This window comes from Heterocephalus glaber, unplaced genomic scaffold, assembly GCF_053883595.1.
Source record: "Heterocephalus glaber isolate CG9 unplaced genomic scaffold, H.glaber_assembly_v1.0 deba00001442, whole genome shotgun sequence".
NCBI lineage: Eukaryota > Metazoa > Chordata > Mammalia > Rodentia > Bathyergidae > Heterocephalus > Heterocephalus glaber.
Window position 1 is genome coordinate 10,638,001 of NW_028258296.1, and position 18,815 is coordinate 10,656,815.

At 34.9% G+C, this 18,815-nt stretch overlaps 1 protein-coding gene across 1 annotated transcript in view; it reads left to right on the top strand.

Annotated features, from left to right (window-relative positions):
- Positions 1-18,815, top strand: part of Tnni3k (TNNI3 interacting kinase) — a 330,025-nt gene that overhangs the window by 68,955 nt on the left and 242,255 nt on the right. The window contains 1 exon segment of the mRNA XM_087212909.1: positions 2,528-2,638. Coding sequence (XP_087069035.1) covers positions 2,528-2,638 — 111 coding nt within the window.

Below are 18,815 nucleotides of genomic sequence, written 5' to 3' on the forward strand. Positions count from 1 at the left end.
GACTGCAAACATCTTTGATCATATTGTACATTACTCTTCCCTTCTTGTTTTTTACTACCTATTAGACACTGGTCTTTTTTTCTGGTCTTCAAACACACCAACCTTATTTCCATCTTAGAATTTCTGCACTAGCTGCTAAGTCTGTCCTTGAAATTGTGGCCAAGATTTCTTCTTTTTGGTATTTTCAACTTACTTCAAAAGTCACACTTTCTCAGTGAAACTTTCCCCTAATTATTCAGTTTGAAGTGGTCACCAGTCATTCACCTATTTTGTTTTACAGCCATTGGTAAACTTATGTTATTGTATAGTATTTTCTAATTCATTTATTTTCCATCTCTCCATTCACTTATAATCAGTAAAATAAGAGTTCCACAAGGGCAAGGATTTGACTGTCTTACTGCACTGCCCTTGTTGCTGAGAACAATGTTGAACATAGCATATGTACTCAGTAAATTTGTTTAGTGTTAGAAAATGGTTATTGCCTCAGGTGATGACATAATCAAAACTGGGCATAGGAAATTTAGCAGATAACCCTGTGGAGGATGGACTACACTAGTCAAGAAGACTAGCCAGGAAGCTTTAAATATAAAAGATAATGTTAAAAATATGAAAAAGCATAAATAAGTTATAAGAAGAAAAATTCAGAAGTAGTTTGAGTTAGAAGGACTCTAATCATGATTTAGCACATGGAAATGTCAATATAAATAAGAAATATTAGAAAATGACAGATAACACTGATAAAATTATAAATGATACAAAAGCAATTTGAAGTTTGAAATGTCATTAATAGGTAAAACATTTGAGACCCAGGCTTAGTAGAGAAATCAGGAGCAAAGATCAAGTTTTCAGAAGTTACCAAGGGAAATAATTAGAGTGAAAAGGTGGCTTGGGACTAAACTCCCAAACATACACTTTTAGGAGACAGACAGAAAAACAGAAAAGAGAGAACAAAAAGGAAACCACAAGCAGTCATGATCATGTCTCCTGATAATTCAAGAGAAGGAAGGAAAGAGAAAACAAGCAAGGAAGGAAAAGAAAAGGGAAGGGAGCAAAGGAAAGAAAGAAAGAGAAAGAAAAAAGAAAGAAAGAAAGAAAGAAAGAAAGAAAGAAAGAAAGAAAGAAAGAAAGAAAGAAAGAAAGAAAGAGGGAAAGAAGAAAGAGAAAGAAAGAAAAGAGGAAGGAGAGAGAAGAAAGAAAGATGATAAAGGGAAGGAAAGAAAAAAGGAAGAAAGTAAGGAAGGAAATAAAACTGACTTACAAGGAGTAGCATAAGAAAAGCAAGGTCCAACATATGAGGATTGTGGTGGACTCAGTTGAGTGAGACTGGGTATAAACCTAACTGAAATGAGACTTGAGTAGACCTGACTAAAGATTACGCCAAAGATGTGATCAGAATGTGATCTATAACTTTTCCAGGAGGTTAGAAAATGAAGGCAAAGATAAATATAATATTAAATTATCATCAATGGGGGAAAGGGTTTTTTTTGTAATGGAGAAAACATAAATTTTTTAGACTGAGCTGAAAGAGCCAATGGAATAGTAAAGTTGAAAAGACAATATTTATTTAACTTTTGTGATAGAGCAGATAGGTTGAAGGAAAATTTAGAAGCTATGCTTTAATTTTCTATTCAAAGTTCTTTATTAAGGTTTTTAAAAGGTTTTTTTTAACAACTTCTCTAGATTTTTATCTGTGACAAGTTACACTTCTAAATAATATGTACATAATTCATTATGTACAGCAAACAACACAAAAAGAGCCAAAATATTGTATTTAATTCATAAATATAGTGGAATCTTCTCTGGAGATTTTAAATTTTGCCATTTGGTGTATTGATGAACTAAGAACTACAGAAATTGCAGTTGAATTCTTACTTGATGGGGAAAATTACACCTGACATCTGTGCATTTCCTTCCAAGTCTAGGGGTTTTCTTAAACACATTACCTACGTGTCACATTTTTGAGTGTGAGAGTTCTGACTTGTTAAAATGAGTCAAATTAAGAAAAACACTTCGCTCCTTATGCTTAGGTGCCATGATGGTAATATGAGAAGCACCTTACTAAACTGCATGGAATCGTCAAGTTCATTCAATACTTGACTTATATTCTCTACTCAGAAGGAATGTTTCATCTTTATATCTTAAAAAAAAAACCTTCATACTGCTTCTGTAAATTCTTAACCTCTTTTGCAGCTAAGTTTAGTTGCTGGAGAAAACATGTATTAGATCAATCCACATGTAAGACTGACTTTCGTTGGCAAGAATCTCATCAAAGGTAAATGTCCTTTCTACCTTTAGCCGTCAGGTGGTAGGGGATTGATTGGCCCTGCACAGCTGCATCATTTGGTCCTGCAGTTCAGCCATCTAGAGGTCCTCTCCACTCTCCAAGGTGTTCTTTTGCCAGAAATCACACTTAGGTTTTCTCTGAGCTTCTAAACTGGCTGACAGTCAGGAATCGATACATCCTGCTGCACAGCCTTCCTACCTACCGTTAAGGGAAAAGCAACACTAAAAGTGTGTTTCCTTACAGGACAGTGCAGAACTGATCACTTCCTTCCTCCACAGTGGGGGTGATGTGCAGCAGGTGGGGTTCGGTGGCCTCACTGCACTCCACATTGCTGTCATCGCTGGTCACCTGGAGGTAAGTCATGCTCTTGTCACTTGTGAAGACAAAGGTCTCCCGCCTCCGAGTTCCTCTCAATTCTTTCTAAATGCTGACTTTTGAGATTTGATGTGTTGGTTTACTTTTGTAGCCACTAAACACAGTAATTCTTTTTGGCAATAAAATTTAGCTATATCAGTGTGCTTTGGATACCTCAGTTCACGTTATAAAAATATAGTCAAAGATCAATTAATATAAAAATAGCTGGATATGAGGCTTTGTAGCAGTAATTGAAGTGTAGGTTTTGAAATCGAGCAGCTCAGTTTCCAAACTTTGCTCTATTAACTTTGAATCTGATAACATTTCTGTTTTCTTCATTTGGAAAATACCAGTAGTGGTTGGGGGATGTGTCTCAGTTGTAGAATACTTGCTGTCATGTGGGAGCCCGTGGGTTGAATCCCTAGAAAACACTTGTAGGCCTATTTGAATGAGTAATTTAAATCGTCTATATAAAGCACTCTGAAAATTGCTTCACACCTAGTACGGAGTGCATGAAAGATCATTTATTCATCCCCTTATGTATTAGTTCAGTAAACGTTTATTAAGCAGCAGTTCTGCACCACATGCTCTTCTAGCGCTAGTACAACAGGCAACACCTCTGTTTTTGTGGAATTTAGTTAGAAAGAGCAAGACAGGCATTAAAAAGGAAAATAACATATAACGTTAGGTAGGAAAGAGCACTATTAAAGCTCTTTACCAAGAATTTTAAAAAGTTTTATTAAATAAAATGCAGTACAATGAAAACAGTATGATTGAGAAGTACCATTTTAAGTAAGCTATGTCGTGAAGCCCTCTGAAAGAAGGTGGTATTAGAGCAGAGACCTGAGTGAAATGAAAATGCTAGCCCTGCAAAAGGACAGAAGATTATTTTAGGCTTAAGTAACAGCACATGCAAAGGCTCTGAGGCGTGACAGTGTCTGGTGCACTGAGGCGTACAACTGAGCGGTTGGTACAATGCAGTGAGCTAGGGTTAGAGTGGTGGCGGGGCTGAAGTCAGGGCGAGGTTATGAAGCAGATCACAGAGTGCTTCAAAGGCCATGGGCCAGGTCTCGTGAAATTCTCCTAACTGCCATTATCGAGGTGTTAATTCGACATACACTACTGGACAATTGTCAGTCTCACACATCCTAATAAAGCAGCTTTTAGTGTTACCTACTATGATAAATATAAAATCAATGCTCTTGTACCATAATTGTCTTTCAAAAAGAGCTTTTCAGGAAAAAGAACTACATCTGGATCCTAGTCATTTTACTCTAAATTCCATCATTTTCACACTTTATCAATTGTGGTAACAATGGATAGCTCAGTAATGTAATAAACAAGAAGTCTTAGATCCTCATTATTAGTGTGTTTTGAAAATTGTCGCATTGTAAATTGCATTTTACCTATTTTACTAACATAAACCACACACCAACTGTGAACAAATAGGGTTTCTTATAAAATCATAAATAAAATCTATAAAATATGCGATCCATCTCTCTTAAGAGTGTCATTTCAAAGGGCGCTTACATTCAAAAAATGTTAAATATTGCAATGAGAGAAAAATAGTTTCTTTTGTGTTGATATTTTTGCTTTTAACTGTATCACTTTATTTCCCAAAAAGTAAATCTTTTTGGTGAGATTCATTGGGAATATAAGTATTAACTCAGGAGAAAAGGGAAAATACCACTAGACTTACTTAAATTCAGTAGTTTTTCCACAAAAAAAGCAACCATCTGAGGGCAGCAATAAAGTGGACAGAGTACTAAACATTAAGAAATCCACATGAAAGAATTGGCTGAGTAGACATTAAGTTTCAGTGAAACATGCTTTTAATGTCAGAAAAAAAATACAGAATTTTTTTCCAAACAAAGCCCCTGTGTTTGTATAATGCTGAGCTGATTGCATTTGTAAATCATAGGATGACAGTGGGGTGAAACGTGAGGTGGTTAAGATGTTTCTGTCTTCCTCTACTTTTTAAATAGCTCTGTTTTCTTGCTGCATAAACCATAGTGCAGCATGAAGTATCATACTGATTCCAGCAGTCTAAGGGCAAATTTTACCAGAATAATGTCAAGTAGGTATCTACTTCTGCATTCCTTCATAGGTTCTCTGACTTTCTCCATTTACCAATTTATAACATTTAGTAACTTTATAGTGAATATCTAACACTATGTAAAACGGGTTTAGAAGCACTAGGGTTTGTTCTCTTTTTACATAATGTGCTAAGGTTCTAATCAGGTAACAAAGGAAACAGTATCCAAAACAACTATTTCATCATGTTCAAAATGAAAATTGTCTTTCAAAGCTATTAATTATAATACTTATTCAATATATTAAGTCTTTGAGTCCACATTAGGAAAATTCAGTTAGCTTCAAAATATATATTTTTCAGATAACATGCATATTTTCATGTGGAAATAACTGTTTATTAATCAGGCAGTAGTCGCCTCTTATCTGTGGTTTCTCTTCCTGGTTTCAGTTACCCACTGTCAACTTTGGTATGAAAATATTAAATGGAAAGTCCTAGAAGTAAATAATTTATAAGTTTTAAATAACTTTTATTAAAATATATTATGATTTTTCTATTTTGTTATTTTTTCTTATTAATCTCCTACTGTGCTTAATTTATAAATTAAATTTAATCATACATATATTATATATAGGAACAGTACATATTCATGGTTTCAGGTGTCTCCTGTGGATCTTGAAGCTTCTCTGTGAACATGGGGGTATACTATATAGAACTACTATTTAGTGGAGAAGTTTGGGCCTAATGTAAGTTTGGGGAAATTTTATGTATAGAGATAGAATTTGAAACCATAGGAATAGTTGAAAAGTTGCATTATGGATACTGCCCAAGGATTGGGCCTAAAAATATTCACAGGAACTTGTAGTATTGCTGACCAGATATGGAATGAGACAAGGATGGCCTAGTCAGAAGGGTAAGAGGAAAACTACGATATTGTAATATCTCCAAAATTAGGAGAGTTTTGAGAGTCAAAGGGTTCTAACAAATGTGGCTGGAAAGCTGAGGACAATGTGATTCAATGTATAGATAGCATTTCCTTACTAAACCAAAAATCTAGGCGCTAATTCCATTGCCTTCCCTTCCTGTCTTGGTTAGGAGGGACAGTGGTGGGGGTGAGTGAGAGTCCCCTTTCACCAGCACGCCTTCTCTTTTATTGCCCACATTTCTCTGTGAAACAATAGATGACTCTAAGTCTGACAGGCTTCTTTGTCTCCACATATCAAACTCAGACCCTCCATTAGTGTCTTGAATGTGTTTGTCCTCCCATTATTGTGAATTGTATTAAACAATTTTATAATGAAATTTACATTGACTAGGCAGCTGTCTCCTTCAATAATAGAAGAGAACATGTGCTGCAGATTCCGAGACATGCTGACTACAATTTTGAGACTCAGATTTAAATTTACTATGCTTTAAAATGGAGGAAAATACTGTTTGTCTGAGGCCTTAGTACTTTTCTCTGATTTATAGATCAATAAATGTGTGCTCACTGTTTTATATAAAGTCTAAGATTCATTCATTAATCAATGAACATGCAATAAACCCTCTTCTCACTGGGTCTTGGGATGGGCATGAGCCATGCTCACTCTGGCATGAAAAATGTTTAAAAAGTTGAAATTTGGTAGTGTTTTATTGATATACATTTGTCATTTGTTTCTCCTGTGAAATCGTTACTGCTAAACTCAGTGGGTCAGTGAGGAGAATAAAGATTGAAAAGCTAAATGACAGTAAGTGAGCTAGATGAAACTCAACCCTGTTCCCCACACTTCTGCTCCTCAGTTTTATAAATAAAAGAACATTTCCTGCCCAGTGGCTCTTGTTTTTTCTTTCTAAAACAGGCCTTTATACTCCTAAGACATACCCGCAAAAAGTATTCAGAAAGCCAAAACTAAACTGGATACGTTACTCTCTAAATTCAGGCATTACTACATGTACAATTCAAACATTAACTGATTCAAAAATAACTTTACTTGGTACTTACTAAATGGTACCAGAACCTGAGGAGATATACTAAATACATGAGTATAAACATCATACAAACACAAATGTACATACACACACCCACACACACATGAAGAGTGTAAAATACTTTATACTTTATCATGAAACTCTAAAAACTTGTCAGGCTGATGTTTTATGCAATAGTTTCTACAGTTATTAAGAGACAAATCAATTATCTGCATCCATAGAAAACTATTTCAGCAGCAGACAAAAAGAGTGTAGCAGTCAGATAACACAGTATATAATGTGTAAATGTTGTAGGGGGGTTCATTTTTCACAGAAAGGCATAGTTTCATATTCACCTTGTACAGGTGAGAGTATTATTTTCATAGGTAAATTTATTCTATTCTATGTTATCCTATTTTAGATTGTAAACATTTATCTAAGCACTACCTCAGAAATGCTTCCCAGTTATTTTGGAATTTATTTCTGATTTCAAGGAAGTGCTATTGATGTTGTTCTAGTTCATTCTTAACTAAATCTTCTAAATATTTCAGAGAGTTTTGTTTACCAAGAAGTTTCTGTCTCTCAACATTATTTCTTTTATAATGGCTTTAGTTTTTTCCCCCAGAGGCCTAAATAAGTGAAGGCTTAGAATTATAAAATGTAATTTCTCTCTTTTTTCTTGTAGAGGTAGGGTACTCGTGAGTTTTATGACAAAAGAATACCATGTCTGCCTCCTCTCTTGTGGACAGACAATAGTCCCTTGTTAACTTCATTTGAAATCAGAATAGTAAACATCAGTAACCCTTAACACCTAAAGGGATAATGTTTTCTCAAACATGTTAATTGACTTGGGCCTCATTCAAGATTTTCATATATTTCTCAGATGAGAAAAACTGAAGCAGAGAGAAATTAAGTAACTTGTCTAAGATGACAGAGCTAATAATCAATCAGTATAGCTTGGATTCACATGCTGCCTATCATCAGAGCCACCTCTTGCTTCCACTGTCCAATCCCCCCAATCAAAACAATAACTTCTCAAGCCAGCCTGAAGGAATCTAAGCTTTGGATATGGAAAGAGGGAAAATATTCTGTGTGTTTAGATCACAATTGTGTCACAAGCCAAGGCCATTAAGATATTCTATTGCCCTTATATGGACCCTGTTCCTTTGGGCTCTATTCCTTATCTCTAATATTTCTCTGTTATGTTTTTAAAAATTTTATTGGTACATTTTAGGTATACAATGTGATAACACTCATCATTGGGAATTTGTGCCTTTACATGATACATCTTAGTTCTTATTTTTCCCCCTTCCCCTGCCCTCCCTTCAACCCCTCATCCCTCCCTATTTACAAAGACTTTGTTTCTAGTTTTCCATTTTCTCGTATTAATTTCATTCCCTTCTTTCCTTTCTCCTACTCCTCCCACTTCCCCTTCCGCTTTGCCCCATTTCTTCCTAATTCACATGATCTATTATACCTTTTCATCTTTATTTATACTTTCAGTTTCTTACACTAGAGAAACCATTCGATATTTTCACGTGTGCCCTATTTATTTCACTTAAGAGTATCACTTCAATGCACATACATTTAGCTATAAATGTCTGTAATTTCTCATTCTTTATGACTAATACTCCATTTTATTTTTTTAGAAAACCACATTTTCTTTATCCAGTTTCCACTTGATAGGCAATTGGGCTGTATCTAAGTTTTAGCTATTATAAACTGTGGTGCTATGAACATGGATGCACATATATCGCTGTGGTATGATTCTTTTAATTCTTTTGGGAAAATACCCACCAGGGGAATAGCTGGGTCAAATGGGACCTCTAGTCCTAGTTCTTTGAGGTATCTCCATACTGATTTCCACACTGGTTGCACCAGTTTGCACTCCCACCAACAGTGGAGAAGGGTTCCTTTTCCCCATATCCCCTCCAGCATTTGTTATTGGTTGATTTCACGATAGCAGCCTTTCTTTCTGGGGTGAGGTGGAATCTCAGTGTTTTCATTTGCATCTCTCGAATGACCAGTGATGTTGAACATTTTTTCATCTGTTTATTTGCTATTTCTACTTCTTTGTCTGAGAAATGTTTATTCATTTCGGATGCACATTTTTGGATTTGGTCTTTAAATTTGGTCTCTTAATTTTTTAAGTTCTTTACAGATTCTAGATAGTAGACCATTATCTAAGGAACAGCTGGTAAAAATTTTTTCCCACATTGTGGTTTGACATTTTTAACAGCTGTGTTGAAAGAAAACTTAGCACAATATTCATTCCTTTAAAGTGGAATTCAGTGGCTTTAGTATAGTCACATAGCTGGATAATCACTACTACAATCTAATTTTAGAAAATTTTTGTCACTCAGAAATTGCGTACCTGTTAATAGTCAATCCCACTTGCCCTTACTGCTCTGACCTAGGCAACTATTAATGTACTTGCCATGTCTATACATGTGGAGATTCCAGACATTTCATTTTGTGAAAGGCTTCTCTTATTATGTAACGTTCCAAGGTTCACCCATGTTCAATAGGTTTAGTTTATATTACATATAATATAATTACATATTACAATATAATTATAATATAATTATATATTATTTTAATTACATATTACTTTATGTTTCAAAGTAATGATATGTATATGCTTAACTGCAAATGTAATTAATTGATGTTCTTTTTCAACTAGTCCTCTATTTTCATTATAAACTGATGTTGGAAGGATACCTTGACATCTTCAAATGGCATCTGTAGTCACAAGTATGTGCCTATTCAGTTGTCAGGCTAGAAATACCTCTGCTCAAGAAAGTAGCTAAGTAGGGCCTCTTCCTTAATGAACATGCTGTCTTGTACTTGGATACTGGGCAAGGCACCTGCTACAGGTAATTAATTTCTCTGCCCAGCTCACTCTTTGGAATTCTTAAACATACCTTTGTGGAAACTTCCTAAGACTTGGGGATAGCTTTTTGTATTTAAAAGCCAAGTTATCAGTTCATACTCTTAACTTTGCTAATTGAAGTATGATCCATTGACCAGCACATGAGGTCACCAGTGTACTCTTTAGAAAAATCTCTTTAGAAAGAATCTCAGGTCCTACCTCAGACCTACCTAAAAATCATCATTTTAACATAATTCCCAAGTGATTCATATACATATTCTAAAGTCCAAGGAACTGCCCTAAATGGTATTAGGAAAAATTAGATTCCATTAGATTTATAGAGATACTTAAGGGGAAGGTAGCTAAGATTGTATATATCAATGATTAGAAAGAAAGAGGTACCTTTCATATGCTGTACAATTTTACTTTTGTCTGACATCGATTTGTGTGCATTAGTAACTATTAAGGCAATATTCAGGGTTCATTCTACAACCAAGGACCATAATCACTTGCCCAACATAGTACACGCCTCATGCTTGACACTGTGTGCATGTTATCTTTTTTTCTGAAGTGTAAAATTTCATAGGAGTTGTTTTAAAATAAGAAAAATTTCTCATCACTTCTTGGCCTTTTGGCTAACATCAAGTGTAAAATAAGAAGAAATTTTAAAATATAATAGAACTACAGTAAGTATGAGGTCAATAATCAAAAATTGTCTAAGGATTAAATTAACATTACTCCAAAGAAGACATACAATGGACACGTGAAAAAATATTCATTAGTTATTAAGGAAATGGAAATCAAAACCACATGAGATACCACTTCACATCCAGTAGAAAATAATTAAAAAGACAGCAATAACAAGAGTTGATGAGAATTTGGAGAACTCAGAATCCACATAAATTACCAGAGGGAAAGTAAAATGATATGACTGGTTTTGGAAAAGAGCATATAGTTCCTCAAATGTTAAACCGAAGTACTACAGTTCCCTGCATTTCCACTCCTTGGTGTATACCTGTAACACATAAAAACTTGTAGAAGAATGTTCTTAGCAGCATTACTCATAATAACCAAAAAGAGGAAACACATATTTGCCAACTGATTGTTGAATAAATAAAATTTGGTATAGTTATACTATGGTATATTACGGTATATTACTCAACAATAAAAAGGTACTGATATATGTTACAATGTGAACGAACCTTTAAAATGACATTGGATACAGGGTGCTTCTGGGTAAGAGGAAAAAACAATGGGATCATCTGTCTTTAAACAACCATTAGTACTCATGCTTCTATGTATAACTGGGTAAAAAGCTATGTGGATTTTACATTTTGATAATTATGAGAAAAAAATTCTGCCAACAAGTGGATTTTATACTTTTACAGTATGTGTGCCTATTTCCTTTTACATAAAATATCAATTTTATTAACATTATTAAATTAATCTTGTATATAGGGAAATTGAGCCTTTTTGAAGCATTTGATCTATTATTGATCTTTTGTATTCCTTATCCTGTGAACTATTTTTATGTTTGATTTTCTTTTTTTTTTTTATTTAGTTTTTTTCCTAGCTTGAAAACCTACCTATATGACAACAACAGGCTCGTATACATTTTAACTGGCAGATTATATAAAATATTTAAAGCAGGAAAAAAAAGGAACATTTATCCCCTCATATTAGGAAATCAACATTGTGCAAATCCTAAAAATGGACAAAGATAATAGAAGAAAAAAGTATGAAAGTAGATAGAAATTTATTTAACAAAACAAACTATTAGAAGTCAGATCTGGCAGTATGTAGAAAGAGGTTTTGTTATAGGGATGGCAGTGTTGGTTCAGCATTGGAAGATCCACCCCCAAAAGTCATCATTTTAACAGAGGAAAGGAAAAAGCCATATGATCCTGCCACTAGTTGGAGAAAAAGTATTGGACTAAATTCCACAGCTGTTCATGGTAAAAGTTATCAGGAGACTAGAAGTAGAACAGAACCTTCTCAACAGATTAAAGACATGTACTCCATACTTCCAGTGAGAATGCCTTGTATGAATGGAGAAGATACAATGCTTTCTCCTTAAGGTGGAGAACAAGGGCAGATATGTTTACTCTTCATCTGTCCATTAAACTTTCAAACCTAGTCCCCACAAAAATAGTCTGGCAATAAAATGACACAATTAGGATAGGATTGGCAAGGTAGAAGCAAAATCTTTATATGTAGATGAAATGATCATCTTCAGAGAAAATACTAAGAAATCTAGGAGCCCCTAGAACTTGTATTTGAATTTAGCAGGATTAGAAAACACAAGTATATATAAAAATTCAGGACTGTGTATAGTTACTAAAAATGAAGAATTGAATATTGAAATTTAAAAGTTATGTAGGAGTACAAAGGACCTATAAAAGTTAAAAACAAAACAAAACAAAACAGTGTTGGAAGACGTTTAGTACCTCAATTTAAGACTTCTAAAGCTACGGTAATCAAGGCAGTGTTGCTGTAAGGAAAGACATATAGATCAGTGCAATAAGACAGAGAATCTAGAAATAAAACTACACATATATGGTCCACTGACTTTTGAAAGATTATTTAACATTAGCATTTTATAGAATATAAACTCAGTTCAAGAGCTGAGGAAAAGATAGTGTTTTCAGCAAATGGCACTAGAACACCTGGTATCCGTATATAAAAAATTAACCTCAACCCTTTATTTCCATACATGAAAATAACTTGAAGGGATCTATGAACCTAAATGTGAAAGCCTAAAACTATAAAACTTTAAGAAGAAATTATAAGGGAAAATGTTTATGAATTTGGGGTAGGCAAGAACTACCTAGGATACAAAAAACATCATGTATAAGAGAAAAAAATTGATAAATGAGATTCCATCAAAATTTAGAACTTTAAATGACATCATTAAAATGAAAAGTAGTCCTTAAACAGACCATATTTACAATGCATATAACCTATGACCAGAATATATAAAGAATTCTTAGAGCTCATTAATAGACAGCCCAATTAAAATGTAGACATAAGAAGATGATAGATAGCCAGTACAACACAAGGAAAGATGTGCAACTCAAGAATCAGAAAAATCCTAATCCGGAGCAATAACAAGATTGAATTATACACTCATTAGGGAGATGAAGTTAAAAGTCTTCAAAGCCTTGTCATGACTTTTTCTTTTTGTTGGATTCTCCCCCTTTGCATTTAACATGTCACACCCAATGGATTCATTCTGCTGGGTTTCCTGGGGTTGTGATCCACATTGTCTTTTCCTAGGATACTGTCTAAAATTTTTTGGAGTTCAGGTTTGGTATTCATGAAGTTCCTAAGGTGCTCTTTGTCATGAAAATATCTTATTTCTCCATCAATTTTGAAAGATAGTTTTGCAGGGTACATCAATGTGGGTTGGAGGCTGTTTTCCTTTAGGGCTTGAAATACATCACTCCAAGCTCTTCTTGCCTTGAGGGTTTGCATTGAGAAGTCTGCTGTTATTCTGATGGGCTTTCCTTTGTATGTGATTTGTTTCTTTTCTCTCACTGTGTCCCGGCCCGCGGGTAAGTCAACGGAGACCCTAGAGGGGGAGCGAGGATGAGAGGGGACAGGGGACACGAGAGATGGAGACAAGACAGGTTTCTGATCAAGTCTCGTTTATTGCGGAAGCTGCTACAACATATATACCGTAGGGCGAGAGGGGAGGAGCAAGAGGAGTGTACTGGGGCTACTTCCTTGTTGCTGGGTAGATCTGCAACAAGCCCGGGCATGTCCATAATAGGCACTCAAGAATTCCAGCGGGGGGGGGGGCAAGGCCCCCCACATCACTGCTTGTAGAATTTTGTTCTTCTGTTGGATTTCTGGAATCCTATTATATGCCTATGTGTAGATATTTTTTTGATCAAGGCTATTTGGAGTCCTATATGCCTCACTTATCTGTATGTCAAGTTCTTTTCCCCTCCTTGGGAAGTTTTCTGCCATCACTTCTGTGAACATGTTTTTATGTCATCTGCACTCTCTCCTCTTTCTTCATTATCTTTGATCAGTCTTACGTTATTCTTCTTTGCATCATCTAGCAGCTGCTGGATTGATTTCTCATGTTCCCTTACAGTTTTAAAGCAATTTTTCTTTTCCTCCTCACTAATTGCAATCTTATCTTCTATATCTGAAATTCTACCCTCACATTTGTTCATTCTGCTGCACAGACTTTCGAAGGAGTTTTTAATCTTCTGGAAATCTGTTTGTATCTGTTTTATGGATTCCATTTGTTTCCTATGTTGGCATTCCATCATGTTCCTCAGATCCTCTTTTTTTTTTTAATCTGTGTCCTCTCTAGATTTATTAATCATGTCTTGCACCATGAACACAATCTTTGCTGTTATCTGAGTAATTATTTCTGATTTCATTTTTCCCAGATCCTCTTTTGTTGCCAGTTCAGAGAGTCCAGGTGGTTGAGTATCAGATTGTTCCATATTTCCCTTTGGAGTTGCTGTAGATGATCCAGAAGTCTGTTTTTGAGGCTTGTTTACATGTCTTCTCAATTCCGCCGGGGTGGGGGGTGCTTCTGGCCCCTGTGCGGCTCACCTTCTCTGCCCTAGTAGCGTGGAATGGTGACACAGGAGCTTCCTTCCTGGTGCTGGGACCAGCTCAACTTCTCTGCCCTAGGAGTGTGGAATGGCAGTGGGGAAGCTTCCTTCTGGGTGCTGAGACCAGCTCACCTTCTCTGCCCTAGCAGCATGGAATGGAATCAGGGAAGCTTCCTTCCGGGTGCTGGGACCGGCTCACCTTCCCTGCCCTAGGAGTGTGGAATGGTGGCAGCAGCATTATTCAATTAATTTCATGGGCATCAAAAGACCCAAGTCTTCTGGCTTAGTCACCAGGCTAAAATCAAGATATCAGCAAGGCCAATTCCTACTAGAGGCTCTCTTGAAAAATCAATTCCTTGTTCCTTTGTGTTTCTACCTCAAGGCCACATCACTTCAGTCTCTGTGTCCACTTTGTCATGCTTTTATGTTCGATTTTCTTAATGATTTCTAGAAATGTTTTTATATTGCCTAATTAGGCTTTGCCATATCTATTGCACTTTATTAGTTTTCTTTCTTTTTAGAAATGATTTTAATATACATTTTCATTAGGCCAGATTTGTCAAATTTTACTCTGTGATCTATGCTTTGAAAGATCTGCTTCAATACTGTATCAAAAGAAACCATAAATATTCACTTCAAGTACTTTAATTTGTTTTATTTTTATAATGTATCTTTTGATACAAGATATGAAATATCTTTTGGTATAATTGTAGGTAAGAATCCAGTTTTAACTTTTCTTCCCAGAAGATTATCAAGTTCAAACGATATTCAATGAAGACTACATATTTTCCCCAGCGTACTCTATTTAGGTCTATCTATGTAACTCTACGTTGATACCAAACTCCATCATTATTTAGTAAAGATTTAGGTCATGCATTTCCTAAGGTCAAGCACACTTTGGTGACTGATTTTTCCCCTAGAATTTACCTGGCTGTTTTCTCATTTTCTTTGTAAACTTTATTGCATAAAGAGGTTCTAAAGTTGCATAATAAGAAAATATAGACTGTGAAGATAGAATCTGTACTTAATTTCTATAAATATCTATCATTTACTGGTTATGTGCCTTTGGGAAATCACTTTTCTTCCCTGACCCTTAGTTTTCTAATTGTAGATATTAGATTATATTATTTCCCATCTTATTGTTTATGTGTGTACATGTATATATATTCAATGCCTTCGTATATATCAAGTATTTAAACATTATTTAAAACAATAATGCCAAGAAAGTAGCTGACATTATTTTTATTGTTTACTTTTAGAAAAAGTGTGATATTCTGAGTAGGACTAACCTTAACTTATAAATTGATTTAAGGACACTATCCCCTAAATGAGTATTTCTATTTAAGAGCAAGATATTTTTCTCAATTTATTCAGATTTATTTTTTAAAGATCATTCAATAAAACAGACTACTCATTGATTAAAATTTATTGCTAAGTATTATTCTTTTGTTGTGAATGTGAATGGCATTATATTTTCTAATTTGTAATAGTTTCAATAGGAAATTATGAGTCTAAAATTTTAATAGAATAAACCATTCAACCTACTAATTTATTGTTTTTAAATGTTTTAGGTAAGTATTTTGGATATTTCTTATTTACAATTAAATTGTCTGTAGGTTGTCATAACTTTTCCTCCTTTCCAATAATTAAACATATCATTCTCCTCTTTCCTAATTACATTAGCTAATACTTCTAGGACAATTTCCATTCTTCAGATTAATCATCACTGCACTGTTGGAAAGAAATACAACTGACAATAATATTTTTTCTCTTAGCTTATTGCTGCATATTTTGGGTGTAATATTCATGAGTTAGTTGTTATTATTACTACTATTATTATTGTATTAGTTTACTAAGGCTGCCATAATAAAATCAGACTTGGTATTTTAAACAATAAAAATATATATTTGCACACTTCTAGAGAGTGAAGATCAAGGTGGTGGCTAGTTTTCTTTCTTCATAGGCCTCTGACCTTGCCTTGTAGATGGCAAGTATGTTGGAGAATCTAGGTTGTCAACTTGATTGAATTGAGAAACATGGAAAATTAGTAAAGCACACTAATGGGTGTGTCAAAAATGGTGCTTACATACAAGATTGGCATGTAGGACAGTAAATGGAAGCAACACCCTTGACCGGAGGGTTGGTCACACCACCCACATGGCTGTGGGGCAGCATGGAATAACATCAGGAGGGAGCCCATGAGCCCATGTTCTGGCTCTCTGGATGCTCCTGCCTGGTTGCCATAAAGTAAGTAGCTGTCCTTGCTACCCTTCCCCCAGGATGTTTCTGCCTTGCCACAGGCTTAAAAGCCATGGAACCAGCTCACAGTGGACTGAAACCTCTGAAATTGGGAGCCAGAACAGAATTTTCTTCTTTTAAGTGATTTTTCTCAGGTATTTTGTCACAGGGATGGAAAGATAACCCAGAGACCATCTCACTGTGTGTTCACAGGCTCATATTTCTGTACCTCTACAGCTAGTATCTGTCTCCATGTCAGTATCTGGATCTCTTACAAGGGTATTGGTCATAATAAATTGTGGTCCACTCCAATGACACCATTTTAATTTTATTTTCTCTTTAGAGACACAATCACATTGTAGGGTTTTTGGAATTACAGTTTCAACAAATAGAGGGAACAAAGTTTTGAACATAGCAATTACTTTTATCATATTTTGAAGTAAATGTTATACTGGACATGTAAAAGATTTTTTTTTTTCATTTAGTTTATCGGTACATTTTAGGTATACAATACAGTTACATTCATCGTTGGAATCTTGTACCTTTCCATGATGTATCTTCATTCTTATTTTTTCCCCATTGCCCTGCCCTCCCTTCACTCCCCACCCTTCCCTATTTACAAAGATTTTGTTTCCATGTTTTTCCTTTTCTCATATTTTTTCTTTTCCCTTCTTTCTTTTCCCTTCCCCTCCCACTTCCCTTACTCCTTTAGATGTTTTCTTCCTATTTCACAATATCAATTATACATTTTGATTCTTATTTACACTTCTAGTTTTTTACATGAGAGAAACTTTGGTATTTATACATGTATGTCCTATTTATTTCACTTAAGAGTATGGCCTCAATGTGCATCCACTTAGCTATAAATGTCCCTGGTTTCTCATTCTTTATGGCTGAGTAGTGCTCCATTTTATTCAAAAAAAAAACAAAAACCCACATCTTCTTTATCCAGTTGGCAGTTAACGGGCAATTGGGCTGTTTCCAAGTTTTAGCTATTGCAAATTGTGCCGCTATAAACATAGATGCACATATATTACTGTGGTATGATTCTTTTAATTCCTTGGGGAAGATACCCAGTAAAGGAATAACTGGGTCAAATGAGACTTAATCCTAGTTGTTTGAGGTATCTCCATGTTGATTTCCACAGTGGTTGCACCACTCTGCACTCCCACCAACAATGAAGAAGGCTTCCTTTCTCCCCATGACCCCGCCAGCACTTGTTATTGGTTGACTTCATGATAGCAGCCATTCTTTCTGGGGTGAGGTGGAATCTCTGCATTGTTTTCATTTGCATCTCTTGAATGATCAGTGATGTTGAGCATTTTTTCGTAAGTTTATTTGCTGCTTTTACTTCTTTGAGAAATTTCTGTTCATTTCAGATGCCCATTTTTGAATTGGGTCTTTATATTTAGGGGGTCTGATTTTTGTTTTAGTTCTTTATATATTCTAGATAGTAGTCCTTTGTCTGAGGAACAGGTGATAAAAATTTTTTGCCACATTGTAGGTTGTCTCTTAGCTCTGTTGGTCTCTCTTGCGGTACAGAAGGTTTTTAGTATATGTGCTGCTGAAGCAAGCACAGCAGAAGCTTTTTAATAAGATGAGTTCCCAGTTATTGATTCTTTGTGCTAGTTCCTGTGATACTGAGAATTTGTTCATAAAGTCTTTTCCTATGCCAATGTCTTTGAGAGTTGTACCTACCTTGTCTTCCAGCAAGTTTAGTGTTTCTGTTCTAATATTTAGATCTTTAATACACTTCGAATTTAGTTTAGTGCATGGTGAAAAATAGGGGTCTAGTTTTAATTTTAGGCAAGTTGAAATCCAGTTTTTCCACACCATTTATTAAAGAGGATATCTTTCCTCCACTGAGGATGATTGGCTTCTTTGTGAAAGATGAGGTAGCTGAGTATGTCTGGAGTTGTGTCTGTATCTTCTAATCTATTCCAATAATCCTCACATCTGTTTCTTTTATATCTTATTGTAATTTTATTAATAAGACGTAAATGGTTAATGGACAGGCATCACCAACTTGACTGACTTAACTAGCCCGTGGAAAAAAATATTTTCTGCTATCCAACTTACCAGTGATTGTTCATATGATGGTTAAAAATGTCAAGTTGGACCCCATGTTTATACAATAAATAATTCTAACTTATACAATTAGCCATTACATATTTTTAAGAAGCTAAAATCAAAACTAAAACAGTATCACTTTTCTTCAACTTTTAAAACACTTGTTCAAGTTTCTTACTGGAGAGTTGACAAAAAAAATGAGATGGTAACATAAGATAAAAATATCTGTGAGATTGTATATCATTAATGTTTTATCAATGGGCAGTTCTCTCATATTGATGTATCAAAAATACATTTCCAACAGTAAAGTAAAAAATTCCCTTTTTCATTTCTTAAATTTCTTTGCCCTTAGTTGTCCACATCAATAAATCCTATAGTCCATGTGAAACACCATGACAATATGTATTATGTAAGATATGCTATACTAAAATCAAATACCAA